Below are 22,268 nucleotides of genomic sequence, written 5' to 3'. Positions count from 1 at the left end.
AGCCACTTCATGGGTGCCGTGCATCACACAGCTTGGCCCATGACCAGGATGCTCATGATGGCCACCATAGCAAAGAAGGTCCACATGAAGAAGCGGTCCATCACCTTGGCCACCTTCTTCCACTCCCCTGTCCTCCTGGAAGCGGCCTTCTGCTCTCGGAAGCAGCTGGCGATGTAGTCCACGTTCTGGAGGATGCTCTCCTGGTGGCACCAACACGTCTTTCTGGGGCAAGGCGGCTGTTCCTCAGGCTCCGCCTCCTTGGGGAGAGGTCCAGGCCCTGGGGGTTCCTCACCGTCAGCCCTCTGGACCTGGGGCAGTGGGTCCAGCTCCTGCGGGGGGCTCTTGCAGTTGTCCCCCACTTCATAGACGAAGAAGATGCGGGCCATGTACCGCAGGATGAACTTGCGGGCCCAGCTGGGGACGGGCCTGGCCCCAGGGCCACAGTGGTGGATGTTCATGATGAAGATGGTCAGGGTGGTGGAGGCCGTGATCATCGTCATGGTGGCAATGTAGTACTTCGCTGGAAATAAATAAAAATAAAATAGAACACTTCCCTGGAGGTTGGGGGAAAGGCAGGAAGGAAATGAATGGAATGGTGCAGTGGGGACATGACAGCATCCTCCAATATCTGAGGGGCTTCCCCAGAGAGGAGGGGGACAACCCCCGAAGCCCCTGAAGGCCGGACAAGCAGCAACGGAGGGAAACCAGTCAGGGAGAGAAGCAAACCTGGAATGAAGGAGGAATTTCCTTAATTAAGGAGGAATTTCCTGACAGCGAGAACAACGAACCAGTGGAACTGCCTGCCACCAGAAGTTGTGGTGCTCCATCACTGGAGGTTTTTAAGAAGAGATTGGACAGCCACTTGTCTGAAGTGGTCTTGTGTTTCCTGCCTGAGCAGGGGGTTGGACTAGAAGACCTCTAAGGTCCCTTCCAACTCTGTTACTCTGCATTCAAGTAGAGGTGTGTTGGCTTCCTTGGCGTTTTGGAGCCCACTCTCCTGGGTAGGGATAAGAACCTGTGGCACCCATGAAAGGCGAAGGCTACCCCAACTGCATGTCCCCATTGCTGCCCCCCAGATGGCCCTTCCTTCCCCAGGTGGCTGCTGCCGCCCTGGCCAATCCGTGCTCGGACACACTCTCGGTCTGTCCAGGCAGTTGGACACGGGGGGCAGAAGAGGTCGCCTCCCTTTGGGGTCATATTTGGCTTCTGACCCATCCTTGGTGGGGGGGGGGGGACATTGCATTTCCAGGCCGGGCTGTCCCAAAGGTGCTTTCCCCAAAAGGCATTTGGACTTCCTTGGCTTCCTCTGTGAAAAGGTTTCGCTTCTGATCCAAGAAGCTTCTTCACTTCTAACCACTAGAAGCTTCTTGGATGAGAGGTGAAACATTTTCAAGGAAAAAAAGGCAAGGAAGTCCAGTTGCCTTAACAGTAACCGTGTCGGGTTTTTCACACTGGCCAACAGAACAGAACAGAGTTGGAAGGGACCTTGGAGGTCTTCTAGTCCAACCCCCTGCTCAGGCAGGAAACACAAGACCACTTCAGACAAGTGGCTGTCCAGTCTCTTCTTAAAAACCTCCAGTGATGGAGCACCCACAACCTCTGGTGGCAGGCAGTTCCACTGGCTCGTTGTCCTCGCGATCAGGAAATTCCTCCTTGGTTCCAGGTTGCTTCTCTCCTTGGTTACAATTTCCCTCCGTCGCTTCCAGTCCTGCCTCTTCTGGGGCTTTGGAGAAGAGGTTGACCCCCTCCTCTTCTTTGGGGGCAGCCCCTGAGATACTGGAAGGCTGCTCTGCTGTCCCCGCCCCTGGTCCGTCTCTCCATCAAACGAGACATAATGAATCCCTGACCTTTTGGGGGAAGGCACTTTTGGGGCGACCACCGCAGACCCCCTGGGGACCCCGGGATGCAGAGCTGGGGCCTTGGCTCTCTACTCACCGATGAGGGGCACGTTCTCGGAGGGCGGCATGCTCTCCGCCACCAGCAGCTGGAAGACGGTCAGGGCCAGCAGGACGGTCACCCCCAGGGACACCTTCTCGCCCGAGTCAGCCGGGAGGTAGGAAGCCCAGCGGGGCCAGGAAGGAGATCATGATGCAGGGCAGGAGGAGGTTGAAGACGTAGAAGGAGGCCCTCCGCCTCAGCTGCAGCGTGTAGGTGACGTCCGGGTAGGGCTCCGAGCAGCAGCCGTAGGTGATGACGCTCCTCTTGGCCGGCATCCCCAGCACCTCCCACTCCACGTTCTCCACGAAGTCCGTCAGGTCCCCCGTCTGCTGCAGGCTGAGCAGGTCGATCTGGTTGCCGTTGTAGGTCCAGGAGCCGAAGGTCAGCCGGCACTGCTGCCCGTCGAAGGGGAAGTAGGAGACGTCCACTTTGCAGGAGCTCTTGGTGATGGCCGGGGAGTCCCACCGGATCTGCCCGTCGCAGCGAATCACCACGTTGGTCTCCATGGAGCTGGTGAACTGGTCATCGGCGCTTGGGAGGCAAGGAGAGGACAGGGGTCAGTCTGGGAACGGGCAGAGACCCTGGGCCTCTTTCGGCTGAGTCTGGAATAGGGTGAAGCATCGGCTGGGCTTCCAGAAAGAAGTGGCGTTGAGTGGACCCGCAACATCCTGGGCAGCCTCTCAACTAAAAAAATACTCCTTTGGTCTTTTTGGTTGCCAGGAGGAAGGGAGTGGGTGGGTGGGTGGGTGGAGGAAGCAGTGCATTCCTTAAATGCTTCAGATAATTGCTAGGCAGCCAAACTGTTGGTGCACAAGATTATTACTGGAGAGCCTGATTGATGACTTTTGGCTATGGATGTGTCCCATTGGGTGTGTCATAAGTCAGATTCTCCAACTGAGCACCTTCACGGGCTGGGTGTCATCAATCACCTTCTCCAATTGAATATATTATGCAAAAACTCTGGTAGTTTAGCTACAATCTTTTAAAGAGAAGAGTTGGAATGTATTTCTTTTTCCAAACTGCTGCACTCCCCCCCCACCCCTGTTTTAATGGCAATGACTAAAACAGGCCTAGGGATGTTTTATGAGTGGACACCCCACGTCTGGGAAGAGACTGACCTACAAGTCCCAAAGGGGCCTCTCTTTTCTTTCCTAGAGGCAACTGGACTTTCTGGTTTTTCTTCGAAGATGTCTTGCTTCTCATCCAAGGAGCTTCTTCGGCTCTGACTTGGAAGGAGGGAAGGGAAGGATTGATACTCCTTGCAAAGTAGGGGGGAAAAAAATCTTCAAAAAAAAAACAACCCAGAAAATCCAGCTGCCTCTTGAAAACAGACCAAAAGTTTTATCCTCGCTGCCTCCTTGCCAGGGAAGGATGGCTCAACTGAGGAACCTCCTGGCCCAGTTTCGGATGCCGCCTCCAGACCGCTCTGCCCCGCCCTCCTCCAGGGCCCTTTGGCCTCCTCCTCCCTAGGGAATCGGCCACCGTCCTCGGCCTCCTACTTGTTGTAAAGGACAATGTCGGGCCTCCACACGTAGCTGCTGGGAATCTGGATGCTGTCAATGCCACCGTAGTCTTCCTTGTCCCAGCTCAGGTAGGCATCCACCCACACCTGCCGGATCCACAGGTAAGCGGTCAAGATTTGGTTCCTCTCATCCTGGAACAGAAGGGGAACATTGAAGGCCGCCCACAGAGAAAGGCGGCAGGTCCTGGGTTCAGGTAGCTTTGAGTGAGAGCCAAGAACGGCCTTGAAGGTGTATTTCTTATTTTGCAGCTGCTGAGGAATAAGATAGAATAATCGAGTAAGGATAGTTTTGGGATTCCCTAAGGCAGGTGGGCCACTTTAAGACTGGTGGACTTCAACTCCCAGAATTCCTTAGCCAGCCAGGAATGGTAGAGTTGGAAGAGACCAGAAGGGTCATCTAAGTCAGGGGTCTCCAACCTTGGCCACTTTAAGACTTCTGGACTTCAACTCCCAGAATTCCTCAGCCATCCAGGAATGATAGAGTTGGAAGAGACCAGAAGGGAAATCTAAGTCAGGGCTCTCCAACCTTGGCCACTTTAAGACTTGTGGACTTCAACTCCCAGAATTCCTCAGCCATCCAGGAATGATAGAGTTGGAAGAGACCAGAAGGGTCATCTAAGTCAGGGGTCTCCAACCTGGGCCACTTGAAGACTGGAGGACTTCAACTCCCAGAATTCCTTAGCCAGCCAGGAATGATAGAGTTGGAAGGGACCAGAAGGGCCATCTAAGTCAGGGGTCTCCAACCTGGGCCCCTTGAAGACTGGAGGACTTCAACTCCCAGAATTCTCCAGCCAGCCAGGAATGATAGAGTTGGAAGAGACCAGAAGGGCCATCTAAGTCAGGGGTCTCCAACCTGGGCCTCTTTAAGACTTGTGGACTTCAACTCCCAGAATTCCTCAGCCATCCAGGAATGATAGAGTTGGAAGAGACCAGAAGGGTCATCTAAGTCAGGGCTCTCCAACCTTGGCCACTTTAAGACTGGAGGACTTCAACTCTCAGAATTCCTTAGCCAGCCAGGAATGATAGAGTTGGGAGGGACCAGAAGGGTCATCTAAGTCAGGGGTCTCCAACCTGGGCAACTTTAAGATTGGAGGACTTCAACTCCCAGAATTCCTTAGCCAGCCAGGAATGATAGAGTTGGAAGGGACCAGAAGGGTCATCTAAGTCAGGGGTCTCCAACCTGGGTCACTTTAAGATTGGAGGACTTCAATTCCCAGAATTCCTTAGCCAGGCCAGGAATGATAGAGTTGGAAGGGACCAGAAGGGTCATCTAAGTCAGGGGTCTCCAACCTGGGCCACTTTAAGACTTCTGGACTTCAACTCCCAGAATTCCTGCAGTGACTCACTTAACAACGGCGGCAAGAAATGTCATACAATGGGGGCAAAGCTCCCTGAACAACTGTCTTGCTTAGCAACGGAAACCTGGGGTGCAACGGCGGACATGATTTGAGGACTACCCGTATCCCCGATACCCGATTCTCAGCAGGACCCAGTCTTGGAATGATTAGACTTCCACCCCACCCTCTGAATCATCGAATCATAGAAGGAAAGAGCTGGAAGGGACCTCGGAGGTCATCTAGTCCAGCCCCCCTGCTCCAGCAGGAGACCCTGACAGAAGCGCTTACCATGTCTATGATCTGGGAGAGGGTGACCTGAAGGGTGACATTGAGGGCCTGCTCTGTGTCCTCTGCCGGCCGCAAAGCGCTGGAGTAGTTAGCCAAGAGCTGGTGCAGCAACTGGTAGGCCACCTTGCCCGGCGCTCCAGAGCAGCCTGTGGAGAGAAGGTCCCGGTTGGGGAACCGGGGAGGAAAGGCCCAAGGGAAGCCCCGGAGAGGCCAGAGGGGGCCCTGCCGCCCCCCCACCCAAGCTCCCTCAAGCGAGGACCACAACCCGGAGCCCTCCCCCCTCAGGAGGCGTGGTTTGCAGCTGGTGTCCCCTTCACAGGAGGTCAGCGTGTGATGGGCTTGGATGGCAGGGCTGAGGGGTGGCGACAGAGGCTGTGGAAGGAGGGCTGCCCCTTCCGGTGCTCCTGGAATTTCAGCGGGTATTAAGAAGAACAGAGCTGGAGGGACCTTGGAGGTCTTCTAGTCCAGCCCCCCACTCAAGGCAGGAGACCACCTTATACCTCCTCATCACAGGCTTGTCCAGTCTGTGTTTGAACACTGTCCTCCCTGTCAGGCAGTTTCTCCTCACTTCCAGGTTGCTTCTCTCCTTGGTCGGTTTCCATCCGTTGCTTCGTGTCCTTCAGGGGCTTCGGAGAAGAGGTGGAGCCCCCATATCTGTCGGTCTGTCTGTCTGTCGGTCTGTCTGTTTATGTCTACCTACCTATCTTATCTCTCTCTCTCTTTCTCTCTCTCTCTATCTGTCTATCTATCATCTGTCTGTCTGTCTGTCTATCTAATTATCTATCTATCTATCTAATTATCTATCTATCTATCATCTATCTATCTAATTATCTATCTAATTATCTATCTATCATCTATCTATCTATCTATCTATCTATCTATCTATCTATCTATCTATCTATCTATCTATCTATCTATCTATCTAATTATCTATCTATCATCTATCTATCTATCTATCTATCTATCTATCTATCTATCTAATTATCTATCTATCATATATCATCTATCTATCTAATTATCTATCTATCTAATTATCTATCTATCTATCTGTCTATCTATCTATCATCTATCTATCTATCTATCTATCTATCTATCTAATTATCTGTCTAATTATCTATCTATCTATCTATCTATCTATCTATCATCTATCTAATTATCTATCTATCTATCTATCTATCATCTATCTAATTATCTATCTATCTATCTATCTATCATCTATCTAATTATCTATCTATCTATCTATCTATCTATCATCTATCTAATTATCTATCTATCTATCTATCTATCTATCTATCTATCTATCTATCATCTATCTATCTATCTATCTATCTATCTATCTATCTATCTATCTATCTATCTATCTATCTACCTATCTACCTACCTACCTACCTACCTACCTACCTACTTCTATCTCTCTATTGGCTGCCCATCTTACCATAGGATAAGTCTGGGTGACTTATGGCTATCGTATCACCCCTAGTCCTTCTTTTCATCAAACTAGCCAAACCCAATTCCTGCAACCCTTCGTCATATCTTTTATCCCTTAATCATCTTATTTGTTCTTCTCTGCACTCTGGAAAGTCTCAAAATCTTTTTTTATACCGTGGCGACCAAAACTGGATGCCGTATTCCCAGTGTGGCCTTACCCAGGGATTATAAAGTGCTATTAACACTCCAGGTGATCTGGATTCTGTCCCTCAGTTAATGCAGCCGTTCCTGCTTTGCCCCTTGGTTCCGGGTTGGAGATTCCTTTGGGAATCGATAGGGGGTAAGTAGAGGGCAGATTTGGAGAAGGGTCACTTGCTGGCCAGCCTCGCCCCTCCCAGGTGAGCCCATTCTCTGAGCATCGGGCCCAGGCACAGGTGCCAGCAGCTGGCCATCTGCTCCGTTTCTCTCTCCTTTACGGGACTTGGGTGCCTGGCCCTGGGCCAGCACTCCCTCTGCCAGGTGAAGGACTCTAATTAAACCGAACTGACATGGCATGAAAGCAGGGCTCTCGGTGGATTAATGCTCACATGGAAATTCACCTGGTGCCCTTGGCAGTGTGGCAAGGCTCGCCAGGCTGAAGGTGGGCAGGGAAGTGGCTTTAGGGGTTTCAATCGGGAGCTGCTGGCCATCGGGCTCCCTCTGGAAGTTGGGCTGTAGGAGCCCCAGAAGCTATTTCTCTGGGGAAAATCAGTCCGGTGGCCAGGCCAGGCACGTGGGGCAGGTGGGGCAAGTTCCCCCCCCCTCTGCTCTTTCCCCCCTCCCCTCACGACCTCAGGTTGTTTGCAAAGCAAGTGGTGCAAGCCTGGTGTTCCCGCACAGCCTGGATTCATCGCTTTGGAGGGGGGGACATTTCTCTGCGGACCACCCCAATTTTCCCACAAACCACCAGTGGTCCCCAGCCCACCGGTTGGCGACTGCTGGACTAGGACACCTGGATCAATGAAGTCAGCGCAAGATCAAAGGCAAAGATCCAAGAGCCGTGTCTATGGAGATCCTCAGCCCTTCAGGGCACCATGGTCTCGCGGGGGCTTTTTTCCCCCCCAAGAGGCAACTGGACGTTCTTGCTTTTCTTTGAAGAAGCTTCTTGGATGAGAGGAAAAACGTCTTCAAAGAAAAACAAGAAGGAAGTCCAGTTGCCTCTGGGGGGGGCGAAAAAGCACCTTTGGGACCATCCAAGAATCCAGCACGGAGAAATGAGGCCTCGTAAGCTCCATCGTTTCCTTGTTGAGCTTGGATGCTCGGCTGCAGATGGTCCCTTATGAGGCCACCCTGCAGGCACGGATGAGGCGAGGCCATGCCAAGGTCTTCGGCCTTCGGGAACCCCCCCCTCAAGAGGAGTCAGATCTGAACCGAGAGCCCACCGCTCTTCGCCACAGCCTTCCTCCTTAGCACCCCTGGCTCCTTCCCCTCTCCGCCATCGGCACCCACCTCCTCCTTGGTGCAATCTGCCAAATGTCCCTTTTCCCTGGTTTGAAAGTTTAATGACAGGTGTCCTGTTTCCGCAGTCGGGGACTTCTGGTGACATCTTGTAGGGTTCGCTTACAGATCAAGACACACCAATTCCAATTATTATTAGCCCCTGCTTAATCCTGGCCGGGCCGATTGAATTGCAATTTAGCTGATGGCTCTTCCCAAAGGCCCCTGTGACGAGCCACCAAAGGCTCGGGTTTGTGTACTATCGCTGGAAACACGGAGCCCAACGCAAAGGGGGAGGTGCTGGGGGACTGGGGGTCCTATCGGCCGTCCCTGCCACCTCCGTTGTTATTCTGTTAGGATCTGAAACTCCGGGGATGTTGGATCTTAAGGACCCCCGTTAGCCAGAACGTCCTTCAAGAGACCCACCGGAGCGCCACGAGGATGGTGTTGCTGAGCTGATAAAGCCACCCCTTCGCCCTCTCCCTACCTGGCGTCCTGAAGAATCCCAGGGCGACCCCAAGAAGCAGGAAGGTGCAATGCCCAGGAGTCCACGCCATGTTCATGCCCGCCAAGAGGCCGCTGGAGAGAGGAACCGGCCCCTCCAGACGGCCAGGGACATATTTTAGGTCTCCTCTGGAGGTGCTCGCCAGGCATGTGCAGGATACATGAGCTGCCCTGCTGCTCCGAGGGCGGAAGAAAGGAGGACTCCTCTCGGCAGGCGCAGAATTTCTCCAAGGGCTGCAGGTCGGGTGCCAGACCCGGATGGGTTTTCCTTACCTCAGCCAGGTGGAAACAGAACTCCAGCGAGGGGACGATGAGTGACACTGAGAAAGGGAGCAGAAGAGGTTGAAAACAAGCAAATAATAATATTTTTTTAAAAAAAACCTCTAGAAAAATGTAAAAGCGGAAAGAGCCACAGAGTTCTCTAATATATTTATAGCAGCAACGGGTTAAGACTCATTCCAATATTTGGCATCTACTCATTTAATTTCAGATACCCTGAATTTGGTTGGAAGTAGAGGGTGCATCCCACCGAAGAAGCTGCTACTGATTGAAAGAAAAGGAAACCAGTTTTGAGCGGAACATATACAAGAAATATTGAAGTTATACAGGCAAATCCCAAGCAGCGGTCGAACAGGAGTTGTTCCAGGAGGCGGCTAAAAGAGTAAAAGTCCCAACGAATCAACAGATTTACAGTGGCAAAAAACTTTAGTCTGCCGTGAACTAAATATTTGGATCAATAAAATAAAAAATATTGAGATTGGTCCAGTTCCTAGTTTGTTTCCCCAGTTTGCATGTTAACTCTATAAACTGTTTTATTTTTGATGGAGCATTATATACAAAGGTCACTTTGCGAACCGTAGCTCCAAGTCCCATAAACGGGGGGGACATTTTTGCTATTTCCCCTACAGCGAATACATTCACGCTTCTAAAAACCACCCGGTGCCCTTCGGTTCTGGAAGCCCCCCTGCTGCAGAAGCCCCCCTGTATTTCCAGATGCGGCAGTGGTGATCCAAATATTTTGTCTTTACGCTCTTGCTCTTTTGGAAGATTTGAAGGGCAAAAAAGAAATTTCGTTTTCACAGCTGGAAGAACTGTTTTTGTCCCAAGGATGAGTATCTTCTTGCTAATATATACAAATTATTTATTAAAATTAAATTGATTTGCTGCTGTCTTGCCCCAAGAAGATGAATACGTTAAGGATCGGTATGGTCAAGTAGATAAAAATGAATGAACAGACTTATGAGAGAGATTTGATTATTCTCAAGGAAGGCACGCAGGAAGGGAAGAGGTGGAGAGGCCTGGCCCACAGAATCAACAAGACTTGGACAGGATTTAATGGATAACCTCATCATTGGAGTATAGAAATACTTAGTAATATTTGCATTTGTGTAATTGATACTATAATGCATTTATGAGTTGTGTGTTTTATTTCGATTAAGAGACTACGATAGTTTTCTTTTTAAAAGTAAAACAAGAATATTTTATCCTATAACTGCACTCATATTGAAGAGAATTGGAAGTCATGTTTTCCTATATTGTTTTATATAGGATTTAAGGGGCTTTAAACTTTCCCTGCTGACCCTCCTCCCCCCACTTTTCCTTTTGAGTTGTAATTTTGTGCTTTAATTTTTTTTACTCTTGGAGCCTAATAAAATTCTTAGAGAAAACCAATTGCAACAGTTAAGTTATAGGTGGGATCCTGAGAACTCCCCCCCCCACCCAAAAAAAACCCCCACGGAAGATACAGAAGGAAGAAAGAGACAACCAGGAAAATGCTATAAACATTTTATTTTTTTGGTAGAAAGTATTTCCAGAAAAACAGACAAGAAAATAATTGGGATCATTTATTTATAGTTTTTAATAAAAACCTTTACATAATCTTCATGCGTAACAACTTTTCTGGCACCCCCCTCAAGACACGCGGTCAAGCACACATGCACACGCCCCCAAAGGCCCAGGCCGAGACTGTGCAGAGGGCTAAGCCGGCCCCCTGGGCACCTGGTCAACGCACAGAGCCCCTCCCCACGCGTGCTCCCCTCCTCCTCCTCAGGGGCTGCCCTGGCCTCAAGAGGGGGGGACCACCTTACTGGGGGGAGGGTCTTCCAAGGGGGCTTCCTTCCCCAGCCTCTCCGGCCCTGGGTGAAAGCCAAAGCAAGGGGCCCGACCCGGCTTCTCTGCTTGGGCCAACCGGTGGGGAGGGGGTTGGAAAGAGGCCGCGGCCGGGATGACCGCTGAGCCCCCTCCCTCCGGGGCCATCCCGCCCCCCCGACCCAGTGTCCAGGAGGCAGAGCCCAACTGAATCAGGGACTGTTTACACACAATGATTCCTAGCATTCCCCCCACCCCCCACCCCCGTGAGCCGAGGAAGGGTCTCAGCCGCTGCTGCCGCCCCCTTTCTTCTTCGGCCTGGCAAATGCCAGGCCAGCAGGGAGCGGTCACCACTGCGGGTTCTGCGGCTGCAGACTTTATTGAGACCACCAAGCGGCGGGGAGGGGAGGGGAGGGGGCTCACGGCGGTCCCACCTCAGAGCCGGCCTTAAGCTTCCTATGCCCCCTCCCTCCCTCTCAAGCTAGATGGCGGTAGCTGTGCCCCCCAAAAGCAGGAAGGTGTCCTGTACCCCCCTCCCGCTGGGTCCAAAGGGCGCCCGGTGGTACGGCAGGCGGGGCCCCCAACGCGCAGGCAGGGCCGCTCCCTCACTGGGCCACCACCATCAGTTCCCGCAGGTAGGACTGGGTCAGCCCGCGGAGCTCCTCCAGCGCATAGTCTTCCGGCATGGGGAGCCGGCTGATGTGGGGGGCCAGCAGGCGCAGCGGGACCCTCTGCACGTCGGGGGTGGCGCCACAGGCCGGGTCCGGAGGGTGCTGCAAGCTCAGCACCACGCGGAGGATGTCTGCGTTGCGCTTGGCCATCTCTGGAGGACGGAGAGAAAAGCCGGGGGCAGCCGGTCAGGCCAGGGGCAGGGAGGGGAGCCCCCTGGGCCAGGCGCTCCGAGGCCCAGGAAGAGGCTCCCCAAGAGGAGGGAGGCGCCCCCACCCATCCACCTGTCTATCATCCATCCTGTCTGTCTATGGGTACATCTATATGTCATCTCTTTCTCTCTCTCATCGATTGTCTCCTTGTCCATCCGCCCATCCACCTTACTTGGCCACCCGTCTTTCAACCCTAAATTAAGAGACGGACACAATTACACTATAAAACTCAGCCGATTCAAACAGCCCCAAGGGAGGTCCAGGGCAGGGGTCTCCCACCTGGGCCCCTTTAAGACTTGTGGACTTCAACTCCCAGAATTCCCCAGCCAGCCAGGAATGATAGAGTTGGAAGAGACCAGAAGGGTCATCTAAGTCAGGGGTCTCCAACCTGGGCCACTTTAAGACCTGTGGACTTCGACTCCCAGAATTCCTCAGCCAGCCAGGAATGATAGAGTTGGAAGAGACCAGAAGGGTCATCTAAGTCAGGGGTCTCCAACCTGGGCCACTTGAAGACTTGTGGACTTCAACTCCCAGAATTCCCCAGCCAGCCAGGAATGATAGAGTTGGAAGAGACCAGAAGGGTCATCTAAGTCAGGGGTCTCCAACCTGGGCCCCTTTAAGACCTGTGGACTTCAACTCCCAGAATTCCTCAGCCAGCAAAGCTGAAGTCCACAAGCCTTAAAGTGGCCCAGGTGGGAGACCCCTGGTCTAGTGTGTGACTCTCTAGTCTAGCACGAAGATCTCCCCCAAAAAAAACAGGGGCTTCTCTGCCTTAAGCACTCCTTGCTCAGAGTGGGCCTTCGGGGGTGGGTGGGGGGTGGAGGGGCTCTGGAGGCCAAGCGCACAAGGAGGAACCCCGTTTGGCCATCCAGTAGCGGGGTGTGTATGTGTGTGTGTGTGTGAAGCCCCGTCTGTTTTCATTTTATAGACTGGGGGGGGGGGAAGAGTGGTAAAATGGGGGCCTCTTAGGGAACAAACTGCCTCCCACGAGCTGCCCCCCTCTAATACTCCGTGCAAAGCCCGGGCGGCCTCTTGGGTGGAGAGAAGCTGCGAGGATCCCCTGCTGGCCAAGCTGCTTCCCTCTTGGGGCTGGAGGGAAGGTGCCCCTTCAGCCCCCTTTCAGGCCCCCCTCCCTCCACACGGGACCCTCACCCAGGGCTGGGCTTTGCCTGCTGGCGTCCCCATTGCAGCAGCCCTGCCCGGCCTTACCCGACTGAGCCAGCCTGTCCTTGGCACCCTGGCACTGGACCAGCTCTATCCTGCCGCAGAGGGAGATCACTTTGGCGTGGAGCTCCTCCAGCTCGTAGCCGGTGCATTCCAGCTGGGGACAGACCAGGGGAGGGAGAGGGGGGTCAGTGGCCACTTGGAGGAGGGGGTGTCAAGAGCCCCACACCTGGGAGGGGGAACATCCCAGCGGCCCCACCTCACCTGCTGGATCCTGCTGACCATCTCAATGACCTGGAGGTAGTCCAAGAAGACCAGCCCGGCCGTGTCCCAGCCCTGGATGAGGCTGCAGCGCTGGGGGCTGGCCAGGTCTTCCAAGAACCCCTTCAGGTAGGTGTAGTTCTCATTGATGATGGCGTCTGTGAGGAAGGGGAGAGAGGAGGAGGAGGGGAGAGTGGGGGCAGGGGTCTGCCTGCCCTGCCTCTCCTCTTAGCGGGGGCTTCAGCCCCATGGAGGGCAACCGGGGTGGGAGGGAGGGAGGGGAGAGCTTACCCGAAGCCAAGTGCCTGACCACCAGCTGGTGGCACCGGTTCCAGTGGCCGGCCTTGAAGAGGTAGAGGGCCTCGCGGGCCTTGTCGCCCTCCCTGTGGGCCCAGAGGGCCTTCGCCTCGTAGATCCACTCCGGGGGACGCACAGCTTCCGCGTCAGGAAGGCCTCCTTGTCCCCGGACTCCGGCGACTCCAGCAGCTTGCAGTGGCGGTTCAGCAGCTCCCGCACGGCTCTTTCCCGCGTTCTGGGGAGGGGGTGGAAGGGAGGGGAGGGTGAGGGACAGCCGAGGGGCTCCAGGGCGCCACATAAGGGCAGCTCAGGGTTGGAAGGGGGCCCTCTGAGCCGGGGGCGTGTTTCCTCGCAGGTTCATGACCCAAACCAGGCCACGTCATCCGTGGCAGTTCCTTGCTTGGGACGTGGATTACGTGGCCGGTGGTCTGAGGTGCCATCTTCCTAGGCCAAGCCCCCAAATGCTGGAAGCCTGGCCCTCTTGGCAAGCCAGCCATCGACAGACCCGCAGAGATAAACCACGTCTCCACCCTTCGCGCGAGAGAGAGGCCTCAAGGGAGCAAAAAGGGCCCCAGCATCTCTCTCCTCCAGCAGTCAAGCGCCCAGGTGGGCAGAGATCAACTCCAGGGCCAACCTCAGAGCCACCGTCCAGTCGAGGGACACCCAGGCCACAGGCGGCATGCAGAGCCCTCTCCGTGGGCACATGTGCCCTTGCCAGCTGCTCTCCTGATTTCAGGCGCACCCCGGCCAGCTGATCTTCACGGGCGCCAGAGCACCGGAAAACAGCCCGGAAAGTGGCCAAAAAACCAGACCATTTCCTGGGCCATTTTCAGGGAGGTTTTGGGCCAAAACAGCCTTTTTTCTTACGCCCGTTTTTCTCCCTTACGACCGTTGCAGCATCCCCTGGGGTCATGCCATCAAAACCCAGGCCCATAAACATTCGTGTTTATGACGGTCGCAGCGTCCATGGGGTCAAAGTGACACCCCCTTCTGCGACCGTCTGGCACGTCGAGTCAAGGGGGAGGTCAGATTCGCTTAAAGACTCTTTCTTGCGGGAAAGGTCGTAAAACGAGCCAAGGTTCACTTAACAACCCCAGCAACGGAAGCTCTGGGCTCAACTGTGGCTGCTGTCGCTGCCTTTGCAGGCGCTGGGGTCACTCACCGAGCGTTGGGGGTGTGCAGGTGGACGAAGACGGCCCACTCCCACAGCCCCTCCCTCTCCAGCTGGGCTGCGTAGCTGCTGTTCAGCACCCCCTGGCACTGCTCCGACAGGTGGGTGTAGTTCAGGGCCCGGAGCGCTTCCCACAGGTGCCAGCTGAGGCGGTGGTCCAAGGGGTCTGCCGTGACGCTCCGGGGGTCCAGCAGCTGGTGCAAGTCGTAGCACCTGCAAGGGAAGCCCAGGTCAACCCCGCTGGCTGTGCCGGGTCCCTCCAAGGGGGGCACCCACAACCCTTGCGGTGCCCTCGGAGCTGGCTGGTCTGCTTGCCAGGCGTTTCGTGGCCATCCCAGGCAACACCGTCAGGGACAGGAGGGCTCAGCTGGCACTAATGACGACGAGGTTGCCTCCTTTGGCCGATGGAGCATCGGCAAGGAAACCGCCCGGCCCGGAGGGCACCAGGGGGTCCTCCAAGTACAGGGAGCATGGCCTTTTGTGGAGCAGGAGAAGAGCGAGAGCTTCACTGGGCTCTTCAGCCAAGGAGCCGGGTGAGAATTCAGGAGAGCTGAATTTGGAATGGGAGCCACTTGGGCGTAGCTCTTAAAGCCAGATTAGGAATGGCGGAGCGGCTTTAGTCTTGCTTTTAGGGCAGGGCAGCTATGGCCCCTTTATGACGGGTGGACTTCAGTTCCCGAGCCAGCCCCCGTGGGATTCTGGGAGTTGGGGTCCACTGGTCGTAAAGCGAGCACAGCTGCCCAGCCCTGCCTCAGGGTGGCCTTGGGCCAGCCCCTTCCTCTCAGCCTGGGGAGGCGGCCAGGGAAACCCACTTCCAACAATCCTGTCCTGAACGCAGCAGCAGGGACTGGTCCAGGGGGTGACCAGAAATAAAAATAAGATAAAATACAATTTTAGAATTTAAATAGGACTGGGGGCCACAGGAAATCAAGGCGGCCAAAGGACAGGGAAGGGAGGGAAAGAAGAGACCCGCGTATGGCTTTCCCTGCCCCGGTTTAACATGCAAGAATCCATCCGGGAGGTGGGGATTCTGGGAGCCGCAGCCCCAGGCCTCTGGGTGGGGGTGGGGGAAGCGAGTGGGGAGCCTCCAGTGTCCCTGGCTGTCCACCCAAGGCCTGGGGGGGGGGGGAGAAGGCAAAAGGAGAAGGTACCTGTCACTGTACAACTTCAGCAGGTGGAAACACACGTCTCGCAGGGGCCGTTGGGCGTTGTCGTTCTCCGCCACGTAGCCGGAGTCTTCTAGGTAGGGAGGCAGCGGAGGGCAGGCGTATCCCTCTCCCTCTGGGGTGGCCTGGGGAACACGGAGCCCAGACGGGGGGTGTTTCGATCAAGCTGCCCCCACCCCCTCCAGAGCTCTAGCCAGGCCTTCCTCAGTTATAGAGGAGCCCCCCTCCTCCTCCTCCTCCTCCTTTCTCCCACGTCCCCCAACAAAGCTAAACGGGGATCCTCCACTCTGGCCAGCCAACCTTCCCCTCCCTCTCTTGGAAAATCTATATAACGTTTTATATTCAAAATCTATATAAAATTGCTTTCCTCCCCCTCTATTCTCTCTCTCTCTCACACATTTCAAAGCCACCCACCCATCTCCCTCACAGACTGGATGGTGTGCTATACAATTAACACGAATCCTTGAACTACGCAGGTCAAGCTGGATTGAAGGGGTTGGATTCCCATCATCCCCAACCAGTGGCTAAGGGCCATGGGAACAGGGGGCCACCCAGAGAAGCAGAGAGGCCCAACGACCCTCCTGGCCCTGACGACCGCTCTCTTCCCAAGGCAGAGCCCCCATCCAGGCGGGGCTCTGCGCTCCAGGCCACCCCCAGGGGCCGCCTACCTGGAATGCGGCTTCGTACACGCTGAGGGCCTTCGAAAGGGGGGCTGTGGAAGGCAGCAGGTACCACAGGTGGACCCCCAGGGAGCGCTTCCAGTCCAATTGGGAACAGACGTTGATGGTTCTCTTCTCGGACAATTGCCACACCTGCAGCGGGGAGACCCAAGGGCTGAAAAGGGGCCCGCGGCCACAGCGGCCACAGCGGGGGGAGAAAGCAAGCGCCACACCACTCACCGGCTTGCCAGCCAGGAGGCAGAAAATGCGCAGCCGCTCGTCCTGGATGAAGCCGTCCGCTTGGAGCTGGTGCCAGTCGGCCAACTGCAGGGCCAGCAGCTCCCGGACCTCCTGGCTCCCCACCAGCTGGGAGAGGAGCAGAGACAGGCGGAGATCCCCTGCAACGGAAGAGCTCGGACTATGCGGCATGCAACCCACCCACCCCCACCCAGGCCGGCGGAAGAAGCTCGCTGCAGACCCCACCCCAGGGCCCGGGACCCTCTGGACTACCTCGCCCCCTGGGGTGAGGCCCACCCCTGCCCCGTTGGCCACCCACCCACAGGGGCCCTAACACCTGGGGGCCTGCCCTGTGTTGGAGGGGTTGGTGGAACAGGAAGGAGACCCCCCCATCCACCCGTGGCATTCTGGGCTTTTAAAACTGACTTCATCTCCATTCATTCTAAGGCTTCTGCCAGAGGTTCAGGCCGGGTGTGGCCCTTCCCCAGGGGGTCTGAGACAGGCAGAGGAGGGTGTCAGGTGGTCTTAGAAGAAAAGTCAGCTGTTCCAAGAAAAGCTGCCTTTTGCCCTTGGCCTCCTTCCGTCTCCAGAGACCAGGGTGCCAGGCTCTGGAAAGAGGCCCTCAAACAGCCTCTGGTGTGGCTAAAAGGGCCAACTGGAGGGAGGCCATCCCTTCCACACGGAGCACAGCGAGCCCTTTGCTGGGCGACTATTTCCGCACCCCCTACACACACACACACCCCGGGGGAGCCAGAGGGGCCGGGCCTGGGCTCTTACCAGACTGCTGGGCCAGGTGGCAGGCGTTGCTGATCTGCTTCCCGGTGAGGTAGCTGAAGACGGCCTCGGCGGGAGCGTCGTTCTGCCGGAGCGCAACCTCCTCCTGGATGCGATGGGCCGCGGTCCGGGAGAGCCAGCGGGAGAAGGCCCTCCGGCGCTCCAGCAGCAGCCCGTACTCGCTGGGCTCCTCCAGGCGCCCCTCCAGCTCTTTCAGGCGGCCCCAGAGCGCCTCGCACAGGCGCCACACCAGGCCCCAGGCCCTCACCACCGCTGCGGGAAGAGAGCGGCCGCAGGCGTCAGTCAGCCTGGCCACCGGGAGGTTTCCCAGGCAGCCCTCCAGTCGCAACCCTTCCTTGAGTGACCGCTCCAAGTTACAGCGGCACTGGAAAAAGGCCCCCTTTCTCACCCCCCACGACCGTTGCCAGCATCCCCACTGGTCACCTGATCCAAATTCTTGCCAGCCGGTTCATACTTACGACGGTCGCAGGGTCCAAGTGACCCCCTTTGGTGACCGCTGGCTGACAAGGAAAAGCCAGGTTCCCTTTACAACAGCTAACAGCCGCAGTGAGTCTCTTTTAACGACCGTGGCAAGGAAGGTTGTAAAACGGGGCAACCCTCACTGATCAACTGCCTTGCTTAGCAACGGAAAATCTGGGCTCAACTGTGGCTGTAAGTCGAGGACTGCCCCGGATAGCCTTCGGCTCCCTCCTGGGAGCGGCATTCGGCACGCCAACGGAGAGTTAAATCCTGTTTTCCTCCCACCCCTCTGGGGCCCCGTGGGCTTTTTCGAGGTTCTTGGAGGTCCCCAAAATAAGTACTGGCTGAAAGCAGACAACAGCTATCCATCTGGGCCAGGGTCTCCAACCTTGGCCGCTTTAAGACTGGTGGACTTCAATTCCCAGAATTCTCCAGCCAGCAGAGCTGGCTGGAGAATTCTGGGAGTTGAAGTCCACCAGTCTTAAAGCGGCCAAGGTTGGGATTCTGGGAGTTGAAGTCCACCAGTCTTAAAGTGACGGAGCCAGGCCGATGCCAGTCAAAGGAGGAGGCCAGGCCAGGCAATCCCAATGCCCCAGGGGCCCCCAAAGCTGCTTTGATTGGGACGGGCTCCAAGCAAAACCTTGATGGTGTGTGGGGCCTCTTCTTATCCCTCCCGTGAATTTAGGGAGGGGCCTTTCTCAGCCGCTTGTTATCCGGACACACCCTAGGCCCTTTGGCCTGAGCTCCCGTGTCTCCAGCCACGGGTCCGGTGCTGGGCTGTAGCCCACTGGGAACCAGGACGCGTGAGTGGTGGGCAGAGCTCCATTTGCATCAATGGGTGTGTGTGTGTGTGCACACAACCGCTCCCTCTCCTCCCCCGCTGTTCAACAGAGCCAGAGAGATTGGGGGCCGCTGTCCGACAGGGCTTGGAAAGGAGCAGAGCAGAGCGGAGTTCCCGGGTCTTGAGTGCTCGTTCTCGGGGCCAAAGCGTCCTCCTCAGCCACACTCCTTCCCACCCACCCCACGCACTCTTGAGAGGTGATCCTGCCCACAGGTGAGACCCCAGCACCTTCCCTTTACCACCCCCCTCACCTTCTTCTTCTTCTCCTCCTCCTGCGTCTTCTGATGCCTCCGAGGCCCAGGCGGCGTATTCGTGGATGGCTGCCACGCCCGGGTTGGGGGCCAAGAAGGGGCAGGGGTCATCCAGGTGGACGGTGCTGTGCTTCAGCTTGATCTCTAACGGGGGCAGGTAGACGCGGTCGGTGGGCTTGCCGTCCAGGGTCAGCTTCTCCAGGTGCACCTTGAAGGGGGACTCGGAGACCCTGCGGGGGTGATCGGGAAGACAGAAGGTGGGGTGACCAACAGCTACCCCCGCCCCCAAATCCTTCCTTTGCTGCTGGCAGGGAATTTAGGGGGAGGATGGACAAGCTCTACCCTGCGGAGGGAGAGAGAGAGACAGACAGACCCACCCACCATCAGACCCCACTCCCCAACCCCGTTCTTAATCTGCTTTCCAAGGGAGCAAAAATCAGACCCTTGAGAAAAGTGTTTGGATCCCAGAGCACATTGTTCAACCCCCCAAAAAAAAAGGCAGGACATCAGGCCGGGCCTGTTGGGCTGGACGGCTTCTCCATGGGTCCAACGGTGGGCTTGCTTGGCTACTCCGAAGCCGGGGTGGTGGTGGGGTGGGGAAGCGAGTGGGATAAACCCCCCTACGGACCGTCCTTGGGGTGGGAGCTCCCTCAGGACCCCTGGCTCAGCCTTCCGCTCCCTTGCAGCGCGGCTGCTGCTGCTGCTCCTACTCCAGGTAGTCCTCGACTTATGACAACGGAGCCCAAAGCCTCCGTGGTTAAGGGAGGCAGCTGTGGAGTGAGTTTCGCCCCATTTTGTGACCTTTCTGGCCACAGCTGCTAAGGGAATCACGGCACTTGATCAGTTAGTAACCTGGTTGTTTAATAAATCCGGCTTCCCCACTGACCCGGCTGGCCACGTGACCCCAGGGAGGCTGCGACCGTCATAAACAGGAACCAGCTGCCAGGCCTCTGAAGGGGGATGGTGGCTGTAACGGGGGTTAAGGGGGGGAAACTGTCGGGGGTCCCTTGTTTTTTTGGGAAGGGTCTCTAAACGAACTGTTAAGCCGAGCACTACCCAAGGAGAGCTGCGACCGCCACCAAGGCCCAGGGGAAGGAACCTGAGGCCGGGGGCCCCCTTTGCACCCTCCTCCCCCTCGGCCAATCCGGGCAGAGGCCGAGGGAAAGGAGGGGGGGGGCTTCCTTCTCTTTCCCAGGATCCATCAATGCATCCAGCCCCACAATTCCCCCCCCCTCCAAGGACCCAGCAGGGAAGGGAAAGGCCCAAGTGCTCCAGAAAACATACCCGGTGGGGGGTATTTGTGCCACCCTGATTGAGGGGGGCGCCCAGAGGGTCCCTACTGGCTATACTGGGAGGGGTGGGGTTGCAGAGGAAGGACGTACTGCTTCGGTGCCATGGGGGCTGGCAAGAATCCGTACTCTGCGGCCTCCCCGTGATGATCGTCCGGCTCGCTCCGGGGGCTCAAGCGCTCTCCGCCGTGGGCCAAAACCCAGCTGGGCCCCCAGCCGACCCGGAAGGAGCGTCCCATGAAGAGGGCCATGTCCTTCAGCAGCCGCCCTTTGCCGTAGGCCACCGACTTCTCCAGGGGCACCAGGCCCGGCTGCCTGCGGACACCCACAGTCTTCAGGGGCGCCTCGGGAGCCGGGCGCGGCATGACAAAGGCCGAGGCCAGGGGAGAAAGGGCGGCCCAGGGGGGGGCAGGCAAAGCCCCACCCAGGGAGGAAGTCTTCGGGCTGCGGCGGTCCTGCAGGGAGGCGCTTGGGAGCAGGAAAGAGCCCGTGGAGGGTCTGGGCTGCAGCAGCCGGCTACCTGCACGGAGGGAGGGAAGCCGGCCGTTAGGAAGTCAAAGGGAGCTCGGTGAATGTGGGAAAGGACAGAAAATGCAAACGTCAATATACAGTTTATATACTATTTGGAGGACAGATAAAGGTACATATTCGCATAACAATGTATATAAACGTGTAACACACAAGAGATAAAGATTTATAATACGAATGTAACGCTATGGTTATTTTTTTGTCTTTTAAAAATGTAAAAGGATTAATAAAGTTTAATTCGGGGGAAAAAAAAGTCAAAAGGAAGGCTTAAGAAACAGGAGCGGAAGTGGATCCGGGCAGCTGCCTCTTGCGAACTGAGGCCCGGCGCAAGGAGCAGATCCGAGTTGCTTCTTCATCGCTGCCTGCCTGTTGGTAAGAATCTTGCCAGGCCGACCGCCTCCCCTTGGGAGCAGCCAGGTGAGGGGACATCAGGGGGATCCTGGGGGCGGCCAGGCCTGCGGGGCTTCCTGCTTGGGCAGGTGTGGAGAGCCAGCCACTCTAAGTGGAGATTCCAGCCCTGCTGCTCGTGGACAAAGCCCACCTCCCCCCCCGCAACACACACACACAGAGGCAGGCATTCCTCCAAAGCGCCCTTTTCCAGTCGTCTATGGCTCCTAACGAGGAGGGACGAAGCTCCCGGGGCATCTCCAGGCCTCCCAACTGAATCCCACAGAGCAGGACACCATTTAGCAGGCCCAACAGTCGCAGCCAGGCTCTGTGACAGGAGCTGCCCGGCCCTCCACGTGACTTCCAGTCCAGCTTGCAAGTGACAGGGGGCTCTTCCAAAACCCTCCTTGGCTGTTTCAATGCACCCACACCTGACACCCAAAGTGGCCCTTTCACGTTCGCTCTCTTGAAGGAGAGGATTGGTAGCTCAGGACCGAACTGCGGGGTCCTCGTCGCTCTCTGAGCTTCGTTGTGCTGGCCGTACCTGGGGGGCGGCTTTTCCATCCTCGTGTGGAGGAGGAGGAGGAGGAGGAGATGGGAAGCCTGGGCGAGCAGATCTCTTGCGAAGGGTCCAACTCCGCAGCTGGCTTGCCAAACTGCTGATCCGCCATCCAGTCCAGCTCTTCCTCATCCGCCAGCAAAGAAGCCTTCATGATCTGCAAAGACGACACGGGATATAGATTGCCGGGGCTGGGAGGGACCTCGGAGGTCTTCTAGTCCATCCCCCTTATATCATCCCATCCTGCTTTTAACTCTGTGGGTTTCTCTTCCTCACTGTAAGTTTTAAATCGGTGGCTGGGTTAACTTTTAAGGCGGCGTCAGGTAAAGCATTCTAATTTTTCCCCCGGGTCAAAGCCAAAGCCAAAAGGGAAAGGCGCCTCCTACCTGTGTGTGGAGGAATCCCACTTCAAAAGGCCCTCTGGGGGGGGGGGAATCGAAGCCGCTTGGAGCACCTGGTGGAGAACTCACCTGCAGCGTGTGAGGGTTGATGTCCAGGGAGGAGGCGATGTGGGTCGAGGCCGGCACCAGCTCCTGCTCTTCCGCCACATTCTCCTCCGCCACAGAATCCGGGAGCAGCTCTTGGGTGACGTCTGCCATGTCGCTGTCGAATTCGACCCCCTTCCCCAGGGGGTCAGCCTCAGGGCTCTGCGAGAGCCAAGAGAGAAGGTAACCTCGGTCAAATTCACTTCTTCTGCGAACACCCTGGCACGCATGAAGCACGGGATTGCGATGCCCCCTCT

At 56.2% G+C, this 22,268-nt stretch overlaps 2 protein-coding genes across 2 annotated transcripts in view; both read right to left on the bottom strand.

The window, feature by feature from the left end:
* Positions 1-23: 23 nt before the first annotated feature.
* Positions 24-8,552, bottom strand: CHRNA10 (cholinergic receptor nicotinic alpha 10 subunit). Its single transcript, XM_087967509.1, is given in 6 exon segments — positions 24-520; positions 1,936-2,056; positions 2,058-2,469; positions 3,438-3,592; positions 5,086-5,231; positions 8,477-8,552. Coding segments are annotated over 6 exon segments (1,407 nt in total).
* Positions 8,553-10,909: 2,357 nt separating this feature from the next.
* NUP98 (nucleoporin 98 and 96 precursor) overlaps positions 10,910-22,268 on the bottom strand; it is a 35,794-nt gene continuing 24,435 nt past the window's right edge. The window contains 14 exon segments of the mRNA XM_087965905.1: positions 10,910-11,404; positions 12,672-12,783; positions 12,891-13,045; positions 13,179-13,316; positions 13,319-13,419; positions 14,347-14,568; positions 15,507-15,646; positions 16,190-16,333; positions 16,421-16,578; positions 17,195-17,464; positions 18,764-18,993; positions 20,146-20,572; positions 21,512-21,683; positions 21,997-22,173. Of these exon segments, the coding sequence (XP_087822031.1) occupies positions 11,187-11,404; positions 12,672-12,783; positions 12,891-13,045; positions 13,179-13,316; positions 13,319-13,419; positions 14,347-14,568; positions 15,507-15,646; positions 16,190-16,333; positions 16,421-16,578; positions 17,195-17,464; positions 18,764-18,993; positions 20,146-20,572; positions 21,512-21,683; positions 21,997-22,173 (2,664 nt within the window). The 3' untranslated portion in view covers positions 10,910-11,186.

Source organism: Notechis scutatus, chromosome 5 (genome assembly GCF_049901735.1).
Source record: "Notechis scutatus isolate UNSWTSFEM ecotype Mainland chromosome 5, rNotScu1.2, whole genome shotgun sequence".
Taxonomy (NCBI): Eukaryota; Metazoa; Chordata; class Lepidosauria; order Squamata; family Elapidae; genus Notechis; species Notechis scutatus.
This window is presented reverse-complemented; position numbering and strand designations above follow the sequence as displayed.